The sequence below is a fragment of the Anticarsia gemmatalis genome, chromosome 3, assembly GCF_050436995.1.
Source record: "Anticarsia gemmatalis isolate Benzon Research Colony breed Stoneville strain chromosome 3, ilAntGemm2 primary, whole genome shotgun sequence".
Taxonomy (NCBI): domain Eukaryota; kingdom Metazoa; phylum Arthropoda; class Insecta; order Lepidoptera; family Erebidae; genus Anticarsia; species Anticarsia gemmatalis.
Window position 1 is genome coordinate 10,944,206 of NC_134747.1, and position 19,920 is coordinate 10,964,125.

At 34.7% G+C, this 19,920-nt stretch overlaps 2 protein-coding genes across 2 annotated transcripts; one reads left to right on the forward strand and one right to left on the reverse strand.

The window, feature by feature from the left end:
- mus201 (rad2 superfamily protein mus201) lies at window positions 1-5,239 on the forward strand. The gene is made up of 7 exons (XM_076136537.1): window positions 1-423; window positions 520-695; window positions 860-1,074; window positions 1,780-1,975; window positions 2,069-3,878; window positions 3,988-4,274; window positions 4,354-5,239. The coding sequence occupies exons 1-7, from the start codon at window positions 336-338 to the stop codon at window positions 5,035-5,037; spliced, it is 3,456 nt and encodes a 1,151-aa protein (XP_075992652.1). The 5' UTR covers window positions 1-335; the 3' UTR covers window positions 5,038-5,239.
- An 896-nt stretch (window positions 5,240-6,135) lies between these two features.
- TM9SF2 (transmembrane 9 superfamily protein member 2) lies at window positions 6,136-19,606 on the reverse strand. The gene is made up of 9 exons (XM_076136538.1): window positions 19,277-19,606; window positions 18,600-18,995; window positions 10,370-10,525; window positions 9,149-9,481; window positions 8,948-9,040; window positions 8,428-8,633; window positions 7,976-8,135; window positions 7,507-7,668; window positions 6,136-7,235 (listed from the first exon to the last, which is right to left on the reverse strand). Exons 1-9 carry the CDS (start codon window positions 19,400-19,402, stop codon window positions 6,894-6,896), a joined length of 1,974 nt encoding a protein of 657 aa, XP_075992653.1. The 5' UTR covers window positions 19,403-19,606; the 3' UTR covers window positions 6,136-6,893.
- Between the last annotated feature and the right edge of the window lie 314 nt (window positions 19,607-19,920).

The window sequence follows — 19,920 nt, forward strand, 5'->3', positions numbered from 1 at the left end:
GACTGACAGACGGCCGGTCATAGGATGTGGGGTTACGCATGGGGCGTGAGAAAATAAAGTGTGGGAAAGAGTGGGCGTTCGCGGCGTAGTAAAACATTTGATATGTTGTAGTGAACCGAACACATATTTACGTACGCAGTGCGCCAGTAGCAGACGCCTCGGTTTGTGGATGTGTGCGTCGCGAGTACATTGAGCTCATGAAGCGAAATGGTTGCGATGTGTGAGGAAGAGACCGACGATTGACCGGAGATCTCGTGGGAAACGACCTTTGTTATGTACACTGATATATACATTAGTATAAACAAAAAATCTATTCTGGAATTTAATCGCACGCGATGGGAGTCACTGGACTGTGGCGGCTAATAGAGCCGGCAGGCAAGCCCGTGCCGGTAGAGACACTAGAGAACAAAGTGTTAGCCGTCGGTGAGATAGTTAATCTTTGCTTACATTCGTTATGTATGATCTAAATTGTAGTCATGTAGGACGTATTTATCTAATGATTTCTCACAACTTCAACAGATATTTCAATATGGTTGCATCAGATGGTGAAAGGTTACCAAGATGCCAAAGGAGCTCCACTTCCGAATGCACATCTAATGGGGCTCTTCCAGCGCCTTTGCAAGCTCTTGTACTTTAGAATAAAACCAGTGTTTGTATTTGATGGTGGTTTTCCAGAGCTTAAAAAGGAAACCATTGTAAGTTGTTATTGTGTATTGTTTATTTACTAAACAAACTAGTAAACAAACTTCTAGAAGTATACAAATAAGGAAAATGAAATTATTGTATAAAATGCTTTATTTGTGATGTAGGTAAACATCAACAATACAAATGTGACACTTGTTATTTTTTTTTATTTTAGGCAAAGCGTCAAGATCATAAAGCCAAATATAATTCAGAGTCAGAGAGAATAAAAAGAGAATTAGCCTTATTGCTGAGTAAGAAAACAGCTGTAAACAGTTTGTTGGGTAAACAAATATCTCCAAGCAAACAACAAACAAGTGCATTGGCTAGCAATAATGATGACTTGTTTAAATTGCCTGCATTACCTCAGAGGGAAGATGAGAGTGAGTCTGAGTAAGTGAAAAGAATGACAACAACTGTTACATATTATTATTATATCTGTTTATGGGTCATGTGAGGTCATTGCTCCCTATAGATCATTCAACATGTTCCCACGGGTGTCGAAAACTTACTGCAAGAGGATATGGAGCATATTTATTGTAGTCTGTTATGATCATATTTTATTTTTGTTTTCAATAAAATTTATTGTTGGTTGCTATATTAGTTGTTATCAAGACTCAGATAAATAAACATTTCTAACTTCAATAAAATAAAACTGTAATACAGATGTTTATTATCTGTGTTGTTATGCATTTTTAATTTACCTTTTTAATTAAAACTGATGAATAAGTTTAGGTTCAAAATGTTCTGACGATTATTAACCTAATGCTGTGTCAAAGTTTATACTTAATTTATTCTTATTTGTATTAAACAAGCATTGTTTGGATATATTGATTTTTTTATAAATTGTTTAAGTTTTAAACACAACTAGCAAAGAGATGCAATCAGTTTTTTTTCTCACAGCTTACAACTACCATTACGGATATACTACTCAATACAGTATAATAGTATAACCTTGCTATAAAGTAAAGAAATACTGACCCATTTTGTTGATCCGTTAATACAATCCTTTTGCAAGAAATGTACATACCATTGTTGTATGGAGGATGTAAGCTTAACTTTTGATAAGATAGATTATGATATTAATTTTATTTTTAGGTCTGAGGATGAACAAAATTCAAGTGGTTCAAGTATTGATGTCCATACTGTTGATATTGAGTCATCTGGTTTCAAGAACTTATCAGTCAAAGAAAAATATGACATACTCATAGAACTAAAAGAAACCAGGAAACAAAATTCATGGGGTAGACTTCAAGAGTTGCCTAAGAAAAGTGATAATTTTTCTGATTTTCAGGTAGGTGATGGACCAATTCTTACCTACTTAATCTCATATACTTTAATAATGATATTTTATAGACATGGTACATTGTATATCTTTATGTTTCAGATGCAAAGGCTTCTAAAAAGGCGAAAAGTTCAAGAATGTTTGCAGGAAACTGAAAAAGAAATGGGTGATACAGGGATGTCCCTTAATGATTTAGAAAGTTTGTTAAATGAAGAGGGCATTGACACTAAAATAGATTCCTTGCCCACTAGAAGAATTGCCTCCAATGTCACTTCCAGGTTTTTACTCATCAAAGACATAAAGCAGGCTTTGGCTGATGCAAAGAAAAAAGAGGAAAATAAAGCAGGAACCAGTAGTGTTACAATAACAGAAATAACGGAAACGGAGGAGAAACCAAAAGCAGATGAACTTGAAGATGATTTACAAAAAGCAATTAAAATGTCTCTTGAATGTACTGACGAGCCAAATACCAGTGTGGCCAAAACCGATGACTCCTGGACATCATGTATGACAGATTCAGATTCAGAATATTCTGGCTCCGATTCTGAAGAAGGTGATGGTTTCGAACAACCAGACATATCATGTGCCAAAGCATATATTATGCAGTATAGTGATTTCACTCATCATGCCATTGATGAACTTGTTACTGAGAAAAGAAAGGATAAAAACAAACAAAAGGTGCCCAAAGTAGATGATATTATTGATGAAATAAATAAAGAAAAGTCAGTAATTGTAGATAATGTAGAGCTATCGTCCAGTGACGATGAGAGTGTGAAAGAAATTGAAATATCGCACGATACTGAAACATGCGATCAAATGGATGTTGAAATAAACACTATACCCGAGTCCCGTGAGAAAGCTGATGAGAATCTAGACGCGACTCAAGCGTCAGTAGTTTGTATTGAGAACCCAGCACCAGAAACCATAAACCTTGATAGTAGTAATGAAGATATAAATAATACTGTAGAATTAGAACCAGTAGAAGTTAAGAAAGAACTAGATCTAAGTGATAATGAGTTTGAGCAACCTGAAAGTATTAAAAGTAAGGAAGATACGGAATCAAGTGATAGTGATTTTGAAGAAGTACCTGATGTAGATGCTAAAATAAACAAACCTGTTGTAGAATTAACTTTGAATGTAGGTGATGAGCCCGAAGACGATATTTTTGCTGATGTCTTTAGTGATAAGAAAGAAAAAGATGTACTTAAACCAGTTCAGACTGAACATAAGGAGAAGGTTGAGAAGATTGATTCAGAAATTAAACCATTTGAAGATTTTAAAGTACCCGATATACCGCCAAGTAAAACACGAGCAGAAAACATTGAAAATCGGCAAAACAAATCACAAGCAGATTTAGCTAAGAAAAATGAAGATGCTGATAAAATAGATCGTATCAATCAAGATCAGGATTTACAAGATAATACAGTACAAATAAGTAAGATTAGTGATAGTGAAAAAGTTGATAGTTCTATTAAACCTAGTGAAATTTCGAATGGTTCTGCTTCTACTAGCAAATCATCTATAGAATCTGTAGATACTCCTAAGAATACTAGTCTTCCTAAAGAAATCATAAGTACAGAAAAACTCAATACAATGGTTGAAGAAATACAGAATCAGGAACAAGATTTAATGCAAGAAAAAGGTCGTTTGGATCGCGTTGGTCGGAATATCACGGAGCAAATGACAAAAGAGGCTCAAGAATTGCTACAGATTTTCGGTATTCCGTACATTGTCGCTCCGATGGAAGCTGAAGCACAGTGCGCTTTTCTCGAAAGTGCTAAATTAACGGATGGTACTATAACAGATGATAGCGATATATGGCTGTTTGGCGGCAGGACCGTGTATAAGAATTTCTTCAACCAAAAGAAGCATGTGTTGCAATTCCAAGCTGAGAGAATTGAAACTTCTTTCAGTGAGTATTCTTGTGTAAACCATAATATTTTCCTCGCAATTTTTTTTTCTAAGCCTTGCAGACATTTCGAACTATGTTTTCTGTTAATAATAATAGTATTTATTTCCAGATTTAAGCAGAGAACAGTTAGTGCTCTTAGCCCTATTAGTAGGTAGTGATTACACAACAGGCGTCACTGGCGTGGGTCCCGTAACAGCTATGGAGATCCTCGCCTCATTCCCCTTCAATAAGAGACAACTTCTCAGCGAAACTTCGAAGCAAGCTCAATACACGCATATCGTGAAAGGATTGCAAGAGTTCAAGCAGTGGGTAAAGGCTGGCAAGAGAACTGACAACACTAGTCTTAAGAAAAAGTTGAAAAATGTCGCGTTAACTGAAGATTTTCCCAGTGTTCGAGTAAGTTGTATTGTAATTCCGAATTCTTTATCTGATCTGTATATGAATATAATTATAATATTCTGACCTTCTTTTTTAGGTTGTTCAAGCTTATCTAGAACCAAATGTGGAAAGAAGCGAGGATAAGTTCTCATGGGGCGAATTGGACATCACAATATTACGGGACTACACAAAGACTAAGTTTGGTTGGTCTCAAAGCAAATTGGATGAAATCATCAAGCCAGTTCTAAAGCGTATTGTGGAGCGCAAAACTCAAAGGTCTATGCAGGACTTCTTTAAGAGAAAAGTTGAGTTCCAATCACTAGAGGATCAGATGAGCAAAAGAGTAAAAGCAGCTGTACAAAGAATGGGTCCAGATGGCGCAAGTATCGTAACTACAGACGTGGTAATCGAAAATCCGAATGATAAAGCCAAACCAGCCGTTAAAAGGAAAGCGGCTAAACCTAAAGGCCAAAGCGCCGGCCCCTCAGCTGCCAAACAGAAAAAGAGTAGTGATGATAATGTGTTATTAAATCAAGGTGTAAAAGTTGTATCAGTCGAAAAAGATGGCAAATCGGAACTCGAAATCAAGATACAGAAGACAGACCGCTTCCAGGAATTCATTCCACAGAGAGAAAAAGATAAGAAGAGTTTGCTCGAAAATAAAATGAAAGCTATTGAACTGTTCAGAAAAACTACACTGGACAAAAAGAGGAAAACATTCAAGAAAAAGGCATTGAAACCAAAAGAAAAAGCTGAGCTCTCTGAAAGTGATAGTGATTAATAATAATTTATTACCTATTTTTTTAGCAATAAAATAAAATACTTTTATAAAATAGTAATTTTATTATTTACATTCAACTGTATCAATAACTAAGCACAGTTTTAAAATAATGATAAATCAAATTACGATTAAATTAGGTTGGCGTAGTATGCGCACGATACATAAAGTATTTATGATAAAGAGCTTCTAAAATATAAAAGTAGTAATGTCAAAAGGTTCAATGAAAAATTTAATTATGACTACATGGATAAGATTTAGTTACTTGAAGTGATTATAGCTTCTGATGATAAATAATATCAAAGTGCCTGTTTCATAATTACCAAGTGATACTATCGATTACTATCTATCTAGAACATTATCATGCTAACTCAGTCTATTAACTGCAAAAGAGGGAGAAAGCATATTGCACTCGACAATTACGAAACAGAAACTTGTAATGATTAAAACTACCTATTATTTTGCTTATACTCTGTACAAAAGATAATAAATATAACCAGTTCAATAGTCTGACTGAGTCAGTAGCGGAGGATGATAACAAGGGATTGGGTCCTCAAATATTAACAATAATAAATAGTTCACACGATATGGAAAGTATTAGAATACATACAAGTATAACGAGATCCGAAATATAAATAAACTTCAAATAATTTCACTTCAAAATGCATATCTCACTTGATTCCAAACCACTCAAATTGCACGTATTAAAATACACAAATAGTATCGGATCACTTATTATCACATATGTTTTAAAAGTTTTCTGTTTCGATCTGATGCGAGTAGGATATTTTAAGTACTAACGTTATAGGTAGCCAATCTTTAGGTTCATACATAGTTAATTGCTTGTCTAAAGCTAGTTGTGCAGGATGATGAAAGTAGCTGATCACAAACAAAAACAAATAAAGTAAGCATTTCTTTTCATTAAAACAAACGACTTACACAGCTAGCGACTAAAGGCGCATACACATTGAAGAAAACTTTGTATCTCTATAGCTAACGTTACGCGATGTCCACGCGATTTTTGCATTTGTCGTAATATATTTTAGTCAATATGTATACGACTTATAATTAAATTAATGTCTAAAAATAATAAACAAACGATTAAAAGACGCACAGGAGACTATCATTTTATTTGCGATATAAACTTTTATACAATTAATCACATTGTGTACAGCAGTCTCTCATTTGTCACACTGCCACTAGATTATGGCTTAAGCACACTGGCTAATTAGCGTATAATTAATTGTAGTTCCACTAAACGGTTAGAGTAATTACGCCGAGTTACGAGATCATACTCTCAATCACAAGATCAGACCCGCTGAATCGCGAGATTTAAATGGGAAAAATACACGATTATAATCAATTAATTCTTGCGTTTTATTATTTAATTTAAAATTGTTTTTTACTATGGAATTAGCCAGTGTACTTAGGCTGTTATAAGACTGGCGACGCCTGTGCTGGTATTGGCACGTGGCTATCAGAATGTCCATTGCAATTATTGCAAATAAAAAACATGTCTACTACTCTAAACCAATTAGATTTAATAGATACTTCGTTCCCGGATCATAATCAATCCACTCAACCATAAGAAACACGCAATTTTGTAGTTAATTTGATTTTATAAGCATTCTAATAGATTTAATTTCGACTTAGACGACCACTTTGAGTTGGCGACTCGATGAAACGGGCTGTTTCTTATGACTGAGTGATAAACGCGTCACACAAATGGAGTAGGCGGAAACTCACGCAACAATAGAGCTTTTTTGGTGTATCAGTTCTTTTATCCTACATAACAATAGCATCACAACGGACAAGACGTCATCACCGCTGTACCAACTCGCTTAGCCTAACACCACTAACTAGTCTACCTTGACGACACTGTAGATTTTCCTCACGAACCAGAAGCACGCCATGAAGCCGATGGTGCCGGTTAGGAGGAAGAATAAGAAGACCATGATGAGAGTGTAGCCGAAGTAGAGGAAAGTGGAAGCGGCGTCCTCGATATTAAGTTTAGTGACGAAGTAATGGCAGCAGTAGATGAACAGGTAGCCGGCCGTGGAGCCCGAGCTGAGGAAGGCTCGCCACCACCAGTGATAGTCCTCGGCGCAGAGGTGGAAGTAGCACAGCAGGATGGTCGTCTCGGAACAGGTGATTACCAGGATTACGAATACGAGGAACAGGAAACCAAACATGTAGTACATCTGAAAATAATGATACATTTTTAGTAAAATTGTATGTTATCTGTTGTTTCCGCTCTTAGTTATATTAATACAACGATCAATTACACAATAATCAAGCCTCTCCAATCTCGTCGTATTTTTAGCTAAATGACGCTAATATTTGGCAAAAAAAGTTAAGTACGAGTAAATATCATCAAATTTATTTTCGGAACTAAAAACACAACAGACACGACCAAAAATTTGGAAGCGATACGCTAATTGTTTCTTATATACAAACGTATAGAATACATACCTGACTGGACCAGAGAGAGTTGAGTATAAAGAACAGCTGAATGAAGATGCATCCGAAGGGCAGTACTCCTCCCATGATGATGCCGGGCACGGGCTGCGTGTACAGCGACTGTTCGGGGATCTGACGCGGGATCTGGTTCGTGCGCACTGGGTGGTCGAGGATCTGGAAACAAGAGGGCAAAGATAACTTTTTATAGATATGGTTATCGTTATTTGCGTTGTTATATGCGTTCTTAAAGATCTTCGACAAAATGAATCTTGCTAAATAAGAAATAACCGGGTTAACGTGGAGGTTTATTTTGTTTAACATTAAATGATTACTTTCACGGCCAATTCATTACTATACCGTCGTATCCCATCACTTTAAAGCGAAGGCCACATCGTCGATTAATTACCTATTACTTAAATCAAATAATATGTGAATGAAAAATAAAAGTAAAGTAAATCAAAATAAGTTTAATTGTTCTTACCCTCTTCCTAAATCCAAAGTAAGCTCCGATGAAGGTGAGCGGCACGGAGACGCCGAACCACAGCGCCAGTAGCGCCAGCAGCGTGGAGAATGGCACGGACGCCGACGAGCCCTTGCCCCACAGCACCAGGTTCATTATGAAGAACAGACCGAACACCAGCCTGCAAACGTACAAAACCTTCGTTTATAGTCAAAGTATGGGGCAACTGTTCTTAACTTAAAATGCGTTTCTTAAATTTAAATGTTCAAATATAAAGATAGTGATTAATTCCAATGTGTTAGAAACGTATTCTTGGAAAAAAAAATTATATGGTACTGTTAAGTAATAGTTATTTTCCAAGTAAAATATCCTCCAAATGCAAAATTTCAAGTGCTACTACTATTAACAAAAAAGTTGACGAAATGATAACTCTGTCTTTTCTGAATGTAAAGTACATAAAATATAATCCTCACCCAGGACAGACCATCGAAGTGAGCAGTATGTTGCTCTTCCAGCGCCGGCCGCCGAAGCTCTTGTATATCCTGGCGCTGACGTAGCCGGCCGCGGCGCCCAGCAGCACCCACGCCACCAGCGCGCACGTCATGAGCGCGCCGCGGTTGGCCGGGGATAGGAACCCGAGACACGCGAACGCTAGCGTCACTAGGGTCATGCCGAATACCTGCGAAATAACATTAAGATTTTAAGTTTTTTTGAACTAAAGTGGTTTAGACGTTTTTTTGTTGCACATCCGACGGGCATTCTGGGACGGAATTCTGAAGGGCAGTTTTTTTGCAACTCCCGAACTATCTAGAACTCGAGAAATTGTACAGCGCCCGTGCGCCCTGTGTATTGGATTAATGAATTTTTGAAAGTCATTTTAAATATAACATTTTTTTTTGGGAGGTAAAGGGTTTATGGACTAAGGAGATAAGATGTTACGTTTATAGAGAATATTATCTTATTTCTGAAATAATTATTAATATTTTGATGTACCTGAGATCCAGATCCAAGGAAAACAGCCAGCAGCATGCCGCGACGCGGAGGACGGAATACGTCACCGTGAACCAACTTCCAACCGAACTCCTCCTACAAATCATTTGTAACAATGGTTAGAAAAGTTGCTATATCTTTTACCAGATGTCTGTAGAACATGAGGAAAAGTTTGAATTAGTACAATTTTAAAGCTTAATTTACCTGTGCATCTTCACCACACTCCATCTGATTATATCTCGCAATATCCTTGTACAGCGTCCTCAACAGAATCATGGCGACCATACCACTGAGGAACAACACTATCACCAAAGAGTTCAATATCGAAAACCACTGGATATTAGTCTGGGGCATAGACTCTAGAATATAGTCCCACCGAGAAGACCACTTGATAGTGTTGTTTTTGGTAAATTTGACTGAATATGTATATGTCACGTTAAAGGTCTTGTCAAATTGCGCGGGAATCTCCATTTCGACGTGTGGTGAGTTGCACACTGGTCTGGTTGGGTCGTTGTGTTTGATGCTGAATGGCTTGACCTGAGAACAGACACAGATTTTTTAAACTTTTTACGCATAAAACTGTAGTTAAAATAATAATTGTCACAAAGAATTGATCTAATATGTATAATCCTGGACCTGTCTCGATTCGAAGTCTAAAATGTAGTCCAATATACAAATAACACACAATAAGATTTTTCAATTTGAAAAATTTTTTTACGTCGTAGTATTTTCCGTACTGTATGAATTTAAAGTAACAGTTAAAAATAAAGTAAAATCGATAATAATGACGTAATTGCGATCAAGTCGTCCGACCTTAGGTTACACGTAAATTAGTTTTCTACTTTAGCTTCTAACGGTAGACAAATTACTTTTTCAGTACCAAACTTTTTCTCCTTTATTTCCTAGCGTTTACATAGTGTGTGTAATATACACATTCTGGAAAGTACTGGTCTTTGAGTTGGTTTTATCGAAACAAGACGGAGTCTACCCTAATGAACATTCTGCAAGACCGGAAGGTCAGTGGTTTAATCGTTTTCAAAGAAGTATATTAAATTATCAATCAATCATACAATCAACTGTTTACCAAGAATGTATACAATTAAAATTGAAGTAAGAAACTGACTGATTGGCTCGATTGGATTGGATTGAATCATGAAATTTTGACAAGATTTTTTATTCATCCTCCCCTAAGTGGGTAAAATAGGGAATGGAAGTTTGTATAGAATTTTGTTCATTTTCGAAGCTTGAAGTATGAAACCTCAGGTTTGGAATTTTCGTTTGAAAAAAATAAATGCACATTTCAGTGTTTTTAGAAAATCATCCCCTAGCCGATTTAAGTAGGAGACGAAAGACCCTTTTTTTTCTAAAATACGCGAGCATAATCGCGCGGGTACACCAGTAATAATATAGCAATTAAACACTCACCTTAGCAGATATAATTCGCCCGCCATTTTCTCCGAAGGCCACGCCCCACTCCTCCTCGCCGCCGCTGTGGTACGTGATCTCGATCTCCACGTGGTTGAACAGATAGTAAGCGCCGATGCGACTCGAGTGACCGTTCACAATGGGGGTGCATGTGTCCTGAAATAAAGATTGTTGTTATGATAAATATAATTAAAGTCGTTGAGACGTCCCACAGTGTGTTATAAACCCTATTTTTGTTTCGTCGTCTTTTTATTGAATTAATCGATAGAGTATACCATTCTGAGGATTAGAGTAAAACTCCGGGCTCGCTAAGACTTGTACTTTTTTCGTTATTCAGTGTCAAAGTTCCGGAATATCCGACTATTGAAAAACGAAAAAAAATTAATTACAATTTAACGGAAGTACTTATTCAGAATTTATTTATTCTATCGAAAGAAGATATAATAGCCGACCATTCCACCAATTCCTGAAGCTTTAGCATGAATAGGTCGAGAGATATGATTCTTTTTCTCATTTTTCGTTTTTATTTTTTTATTCATCTAAACCGCCGTAGTAGGTGGTCATTCCTACATCAAAAAATTGCTAATACTTTCTTTTATTTGCAGTATTAGTTCTAAAACCTAACTCGTTGGTTTCTAGGAGATATTTGAAATTTTAAATTTTACTTAGGGTTGTCACTTTCGAGTATCCGAAAATTACATAAGATTATAAACCTTTATTTGAAAAAAAAGTTAAGGCAAGCCCCCCGGCCGTAGTTCTGCACGACGTACCTCAGTCACGCCTTACTGAGGTTGTTGAAGTGCAGAGTACGGTTGCGGTATTAAGGTTGACTGGCGCTCAGTCCCCTAAAATTGTTCCAACTCCAGATGGAACAACCATTGATTTTGCTTTTAGAAAAAAAATCAACAAATATAATTACATAATATGTGTATAAATTATAATAAATAAATTGTTGACGAAAATAATTTTATCGTATTTTTTAAATAAAAAATCGACACAATTGATGTACATACATGATAAAATTTAAAATTATAGATAGGTATATAATTCATGTAGATATATATATAATACATTAAAAGTTATTCTTAAAATTGTTATACCACAAAAAATACAATAAAATTGATTTAAAAAAAATGGTTGTAAATCATTATAAAATATTTATATTTTGAAAAAAAAAAACAAAATGTTGTAATAGTACTTATGTTGAATGTTGATTTATAGGTATACTTATGAGATATCGGAAAGGATTTTCTTTCATTTACTATAAGTTGAGTCTTTTGAGTTAGAATTTATAGACAGATTCCAAATAAATGTATCAATCAACATCATACCAATTTCTTAATTTGTTTTTTTAATTTCCTTTATAAAATTACCCAATCTTTGCCATTTTAAGCCACAAATTTATGATATCTTGTTATGGTCGTGATATAAAAGCTAAAACTTTATAAAAATAAATTTATTAAATTTTGATTGAACTGGCAGCCCTATATGCGGATATTTCGGATATTACTAAACTTTCAAATATCTCCTGGAAACCAGCGAGTTAGGTTTTAGAACTAATACTGCAAATAAAAGAAAGTATTAGCAATTTTTTGATGTAGGAATGACCACCTACTACGGCGGTTTAGATGAATAAAAAAATAAAAACGAAAAATGAGAAAAAAAATCATATCTCTCGACCTATTCATGCTAAAGCTTCAGGAATTGGTGGAATGGTCGGCTATTATATCTTCTTTCGATAGAATAAATAAATTCTGGAATAAGTACTTCCGTTAAATTGTAATTATTTTTTTTTTCGTTTTTCAATAGTCGGATATTCCGGAACTTTGACACTGAATAACGAAAAAAGTACAAGTCTTAGCGAGCCCGGAGTTTTACTCTAATCCTCAGAATGGTATACTCTATCGATTAATTCAATAAAAAGACGACGAAACAAAAATGGGGTTTATAACACACTGTGCGTCCTCGGTGATCTTGGCGGTCGTGTATGCGACTGCTGATCACGGGGTCCCGGGTTCGATTTCCCGATCGTGAGAAAGTGAATGCTATTGGTCAATATTAGTATTTTTATCAATAGTAGCCCGGAGTTTAGTAATGTGGTCACAACTATTAATTTTTTCAAAGGCAGCACATTTAACATAAAAAACATGGTGTTTAGAATCAGAGACTTTAAGTAGGTATTCCTTACTAACGGGTTAACAATTCAACTCCCAGCTATCTGGCGAATCTAGTAGCTAGAACCAATTTCATTAAAAATAGTCTGCACGGGAATTGTTTACATTCGCAAACAAGTGTGTTTCACTCTATGTTCTCCCGTAACAGTGAAATACTTAACTACCTACTCGACAGGCTAAACAGTGCCTGTGCAGCACAAATGTCTATTAAAGAAAATTTCGGTATAGGGTATCAAAGTAAATTTTCAGGTTGATATGCGACCCCGAGATCTGAAAACCTTCGGATACAACATTTTCGAATTGTAAAACGACTAATGGTTTGCATCAACACGATAAGATAACAAACAATAAAAACGTACATTAACTTGGATATTATTGATATCGAATGTATTTTAGGCATAATAATATTACTAACGTTTCGATTACGATAAACTACGTAATGATTGATCACAGTTTTCCGTTCGTTTAACTATCTACTTCCGGTACTATACAGCCTTGCTCATAAGTATTAGGCACCCCCATAAAACACGTGCAACTCATTCAGTATTTAAAAATTGACGAATCCTTTTATCAATATGCTAGGCGGCGTTATCAATAGGAAATTTTAAACAAAGGATTGCGAATTCTAAGGTGTCATAAAACATGTGGTCAACATTTTGTTAATTATGTCATTTTTTCAAATAATTTTGTTTTTTGAATCAGTCTTCTTTCATTACTCGTAGTGTGAAGAGGCTATTATTTGCGACTTATTTGTAAATTAGATACAGTCTATTTTACGAAATGCCTAAATTAACTCAAGTGAGTGTGGAAAATCGGATAAAAATTCAAACTCTACATGAACAAGGCAAGTCTCAGATAGAGATTTCCAGAATGGTGAAGTGTTCTCGCTGTGCAGTGCAAACTGCTATCAAAAGGTTTGCCGAGACTGGTTCTCACGCGGACAAACCGAGAACAGGTAGAAACTATTAGACAACAGCGCGACAAGACCAATTACTTATTCGTAATTCCCTCAGAAATCGCAAAAAAACTTCTTCTGAGCTCGATGCAGATCTTTCAGAGACTATTGGAAGATCAATTAGTGCTCCAACAGTAAGAAGAAGACTTGCGAAAGCTGGTTTTAAAGGCTGCAAAGCGAGGAAGAAGCCATTGCTCTCCGCCAGCAACATAAAGAGCCGCTTAGAATGGGCTCTGAGACACCAACATTTAACTGAGGAAGATTGGTCCAATGTTGTGTGGTCCGATGAATTTAACTTTGAGGTAAGTTTTATATCATTAATGTTAAATATCAACAACCATTTCGCTTTCAACAGTTTAATTTTAGAAAAAATATGACAAATTTTAAATCAAGTTTATTTCGGTATATTTTTCAGATTTTTGGGACGCCTGGTGTAGTTTTTGTGCGACGGCGTGTCGGTGAAGAATACCACCCAAGTTGTGTGGTACCTACCGTCAAACACGGAGGCGGGAGCATTATGATCTGGGGCTGCATGTCTGCCGATGGAGTGGGCGAAATGTTCGTTTGTGAAGGTCGCATGAACAGCCAAAAGTACATAAATGTACTGGAAAGCGCGTTGATGCCTTCGATGACGCGCATTTTTGGCGACACAAACTTAGACGGTGTCAAATTCCAGCAGAATAATGCTCCCTGTCACACATCGGCAGTCACAATGCGTTGGTTCCGAGAGAACAACATTGACTTACTAGATTGGCCGGCACAGTCTCCAGATCTCAACCCCATTGAGCAACTTTGGGGTATATTAAAGCGGAAGATACGTGAGCTCACCATAACGTCAAAATCGGCGTTAAAAAACGCTTTAATGGAAGAGTGGGATGCCATCACTGCAGATGAATGCAAGAAGCTTGTACGAAGCCTGCCTAACAGGATTGCTGCAGTGATCAAAGCAAAGGGCAGACACACAAAATATTAGTATATTTTATAATTATTTATTAATAAATGAATATTTATTACCAAATTAGTTTCATTTTTCAACCAAATTATTTATAAGACTCAAAATTATAGGGTGCCTAATACTTATGAGCAAGGCTGTACAATTTATATTTTTATCAAAACTAGAGCTATTAAATTTAGTACATAGCGACACTTACAACTCGCCTATGTATCTAATCTGTCTATTTTTCTACAGATAGGTTATTGAAAATGGTTAAAATTTTCTGATAGCGCAGTATTGGTAGGAATTTTAGTTTCTAGAAAGTCGCCAGTATGAAATCCAAGGACAATATTATAAACAAAAACCAATCGAATTGTTTTAAAACATGGAATTAGAACGCTTTCGTTTTGTGACAAAAAAATTACAGAATAGCATTTTAGCCGTATCAAAGTTATTTCGATTTGTTTCGTTATGTTTCCGTATCACATTATAAAGAACAGACATGTTAAAAATACTTGGTGTATGATCAAATAAATTGAACAATGAACAAAAAGTGAATAAGTAACATATTTCGCTTCTAATAAGACATTAGTATTCTCGACTGTAAACTGATAAGGGTAATTGCAATTTAGATCAGTGGAGCCAACGCAAAATAGTTTCTGAGAAAGTATTTACAGTTATAATACTTATCAAACTATTTTAAAACTCAAAAGTATGTATGAATCTATATTTTTGTTTACATTCCATATAATGCATTTGAAATCGATACTATTCAATTCATTATTATGACTGATGTTCTAGATATGTGGACAGCTATTACATTTATCTACTGAAATCATATATAGCCATAAAACTATCTACACAGAGAGTCACCGGCATAAATTAGTTACAGCATAAAATTCCACGGCATTAAAATCTAATTCCAAATATTAACATATTATTCATTTATTTATCCGCAGTGAATAATTAATATAAATTTAATGAAGCAATTACTACAGGTAGTGTTAGTAATTTTCAGTAATTATGAACACACCCTAGTAGTTGACTCATACAACTGATAGCATACTAAGTGCCTCTTACAACTATGTGATATCATCTTTGAAATTACGAAATTGTAACAAGGACATATTTTTTTATAAAGTTTTAATGGTATATACTGCCATACATAATGCATGCCAGTATAATTTCTTTAAACTTGGAAGGTAAATTTTTAAAGTTGTTTGTAATTTTATTGTCAATACAAATTCCCACAGGATTGTGATTCACATACTATAATTATACATGAACGCAATTAGTGCAGGCTGCTTGTATACTAATATTATAAATGCGAAAGTAACTGTCTGTCTGTCTGTTACTCAATCACGCCTAAACTACTGAGCCAATTTGCATGAAATTTGGTATGGAGATATTTTGATACCCGAGAAAGGACATAGGCTACTTTTTACCCTGGAAAAATGAAGCATAATGGGAAAATTAAGGTGGCGGTCGAAGTCGCAGGTAAAAGCTAGTTATTATATAAATTTACTTTCAGCTCTCAGTTAGACATAAGTGTGATTATTATAATTGGTTTGGACATCATGTAAACAAAAAATAGCATGTTAGTTCATAACTGAAATCTATGATACATATCTGTAGACCATTATACACAAACTAGCTGACCCGCGCAACTTCGCTTGCGTCACATAAGAGAGAATGGGTCAAAAATGTTCCCCGTTTTTGTAACATTTTTTACTGGCACTCTGCTCCTATTGGTCATAGCGTGATGATATATAGCCTATAGCCTTCCTCGATAAATGGGCTATCTAACACTGAAAGAATTTTTCAAATCGGACCAGTAGTTTCTGAGATTAGCGCGTTCAAACAAACAAACTCTTCAGCTTTATAATATTAGTATAGATAGATAGTATAGATTACTTGTAATTGTGGAAATTTCATAATACATAAATTTTCATTATGGTAAAATCCCAAGCTTATTATACTTATCTTCCAAAGGTTAGTAAGTTCAACATTACAAATGTTATCAAATTGACTAACTCATACTCTAGATATCTATAATAACTATCTTCTGAATAAACATCATGTAACTATTACTAATAACATTTTGTAAACTCATATTTGTTGTGTTTTGTCAATTTCAATTTATTTTGAGACTGTATTTGTGTGAATACACTATATAACTAATCAGAGCTTATAAAATACTAGCTGACCCGCGCAACTTCGCTTGCGTCACATAAGAGAATCATAATTTTCCCCGTTTTTGTAACATTTTTCACTGGTACTCTGCTCCTATTGGTCGTAGCGTGATGATATATAGCCTATAGCTTTCTTCGATAAATGGGCTATCTAACACTGAAAAAATTTTTCAAATCGGACAAACAAACAAACTCTTCAGCTTTATTATATTAGTATAGATAAAGTAATATAAACGTCTACTGTTTTATAGTTCTACTTTCTTACTAATAAACATCATGTTAGAGTTGATTTGTTTCACAGTGTTTAATCAATTTCAAGCAATTTTGAAACAGCTGTATATGAATGACAACACTGTATAAGCAAACCAAGTGTTAATCAGTAAGACAGTATTTATTTCTAATGTTTTTCAAGTAACCACAACAACAGCTGTGATTTTTGACAGTTGTATGTCACTTTCTATCAATTTTGAAACCGTATATGAATGAAAAAGACAAAACACTCACTTATCAGAGCTTACACTTCAATAATTTGTGAGATAGTTTATACTAAGAATACACAAAAAAGATAATAATCTTAATTATTACTCAACTCTTATCTATACTAAAAGTATGCCTTCATTGATATACAGATAAATAAAAACATTTCTCATGTTTTGTTGATAGCAACTGTTTTAAGTGAAATTAACCAGAACTGATAAATTATACTATATCTTAGTGGTTTTTCAGGAGTTAGATAATAAATAATGTGGGTTAATTTAGATTATGTATAAATAACTTTGGATTTAGAGTATAATAATATTTTATGAGGAAAAAGGTACATTAATTTTTCCTAATATAATCAAATACTAATATTATGTTTTACTTTTATTATTGGTGGTTGTCGAATATAGGGTTTGAAAGTCATAAAACATTTAATTATGGTATGACTATAGAATATTTTATATTTCAATTGACTCGATTTAAAATTTAATTACACATTTACTTGCTAAACATTAACTATATTTTCAGTTGATTACTGAACATTTCAAGGAAAAACATAATATTTTTGGGTAGGTACTTATACATTACTATTACATAAAATAATATTATTTAAAAACTGAGAAGTCCATATTTATGAACTTCTTGTACTTGTTCATGAAGAGAATTTCTAAATGGAAATTATAATTATAACATAAGAAAGGTTTGTATCATAAGTCCCTGTAATATCCAGACACTGTACTTGCAATTAATCTGATTTAGATATTGATAGCTACAATAAACAAATGTTTTCAATCTGTCAGTCGGCCATGCTACATTTGATAGAGTAAGATATAAGCTATTAGAGTGAATGAATACACATAATGACACTGAAACCAGAGCAAATAAAGTAACATTTTACACAATCTAGTTACATACACATTACAGTGGAAGAAAATCATAGTTCTTCCAGTCTGGACACACAGATCTATGTGGATGCAGTATTTTTTTTCTTTCAGGGATCACAATGTCACCCTAAAGAATTAATGTATTTCGTTAAAGCAATGCATTTTCTTCATTTTCTCAAAAAGATACTTTAGTGCTTCAGATCACTCTGGTTCCAACATCATCATGTATCATCTAGGCCATCTGATATTTATTTTTATTTATATCACATATGTAACTAAAATGTTAAATTATTTGAGATTTCTACTAATTGTAGTTGTTGATTCAACTTTCACTTTCTATAAAGACAGAGATTGATCTGTGTGTACATCAAATAGACATGAATAACCCATTTGATGTATTTGTCATTACATATGAACAGTGAAAGGTTGAAAAATTCTTGTTCATAATGGATTTCATTGCAGATTATATTTGCTTGTTGCGCAAAATTAATTTTAAAGGCTGACTTTAAATGTTTATGCTGTATAATCAGTTTGTTATATATGGTAAGGAATTGTAGTACTAATGTTTTATACAAAAGTTACTTTATAATTAAAAAAGTAAACAAACTTACCATTTCCTTGCGCACTTGACATCCCATGGGGAATCCAGTGCTGCAGTAAGTCTTTCCGCCCTCATTAACCAAATAACACCACGTCACAGGCATGTTATCCAGGATCCAATGGTGCTGGTAAGAGAGTGCCATGCCCATCTTCAACAGATTCAACTTCTTGATAGAATCCGTATCTGAACCCTTGTATGTCTTCGTACATACTGGTTTACAGTCCACAGGCTTGCCAAATTCCAGTTTATAAGGGCTGGGTCGTATTCGTTCGCCAAAGACCACTTGGCCGAGGTTCTCGACTGGCGATTGGCTCTCATCAGTAGTACAGAAATCAAAGTGATGGTACTCAAATGGAATCACTGATTCTTCTGTGTTCAATCTATTGACGTAGAGTGGGATTTCCGTCTGAAAGAATGAAATGTTATTTTTAATTACCCTAGAGATTAGTAGGAAACTGTTATCGTCGTTTACGTGTTATAGCTATGCGATTATTATCAGAAACGGACGTGGAAGTGTAGGCCTTGATCACCATGCTTTCATTCGCATTATTTATTCGATACTACTATCCTTGGTTTCGGGACAGAACAAACCTTCGTACTACGAAGTCATTGGAATGCGACCGCAATGTCGGCGCCGTATAATTATGGATATAAACAATAAACCTTCGAGTAATAATGATGTGTTACCTTGCACGACTTGCTTGTGTCATCGCTAGATGAACAATAGTTCACAGGAGCCAAGCCGGGTAAATAAAACGCATAAATAGGCGTCAAAACCAGCAATGCGCAAACCACATACAACTGTAACGACATGACGTGATGTTATTACACTACTTCCGTTGCTATAGTACTATGCCAATACAATATAACAGCACTAATGTAATAGTTTTAAACTACATAATCATGTTTAAAGAAAACTGCTGAATTAACAAGGGACGTTTATTTGGGTTTTTCAATTTTATTTCGATGAATATCCCCTCAGCCTGCGCACTCGGAAACGTCACCACTAAAAATGTTGCCGCGTTACAAAATTGTGTAATGGTGTTGCCAATTGATTACAAAAATAAAAATTGAGAACTTGGATAACTAAACGTAAAGCAACTAATATTATGACTTATGAGTGCTGCTATAGATAAAGATACTTTCTTAGTTCTTAAAGATAAATCGATGAAATTGTTCTTTAACGTATCGGTAACAATAAAATGATTCTTATTATTTGGGTCATAATTAAATAAAATTGTTAGATACAATTTAACAATTCCTTGTTTCGATCAAGTAAAAATGACTCATTTATGATACCTATTCTATTATTTACATAATGCTCATTATGG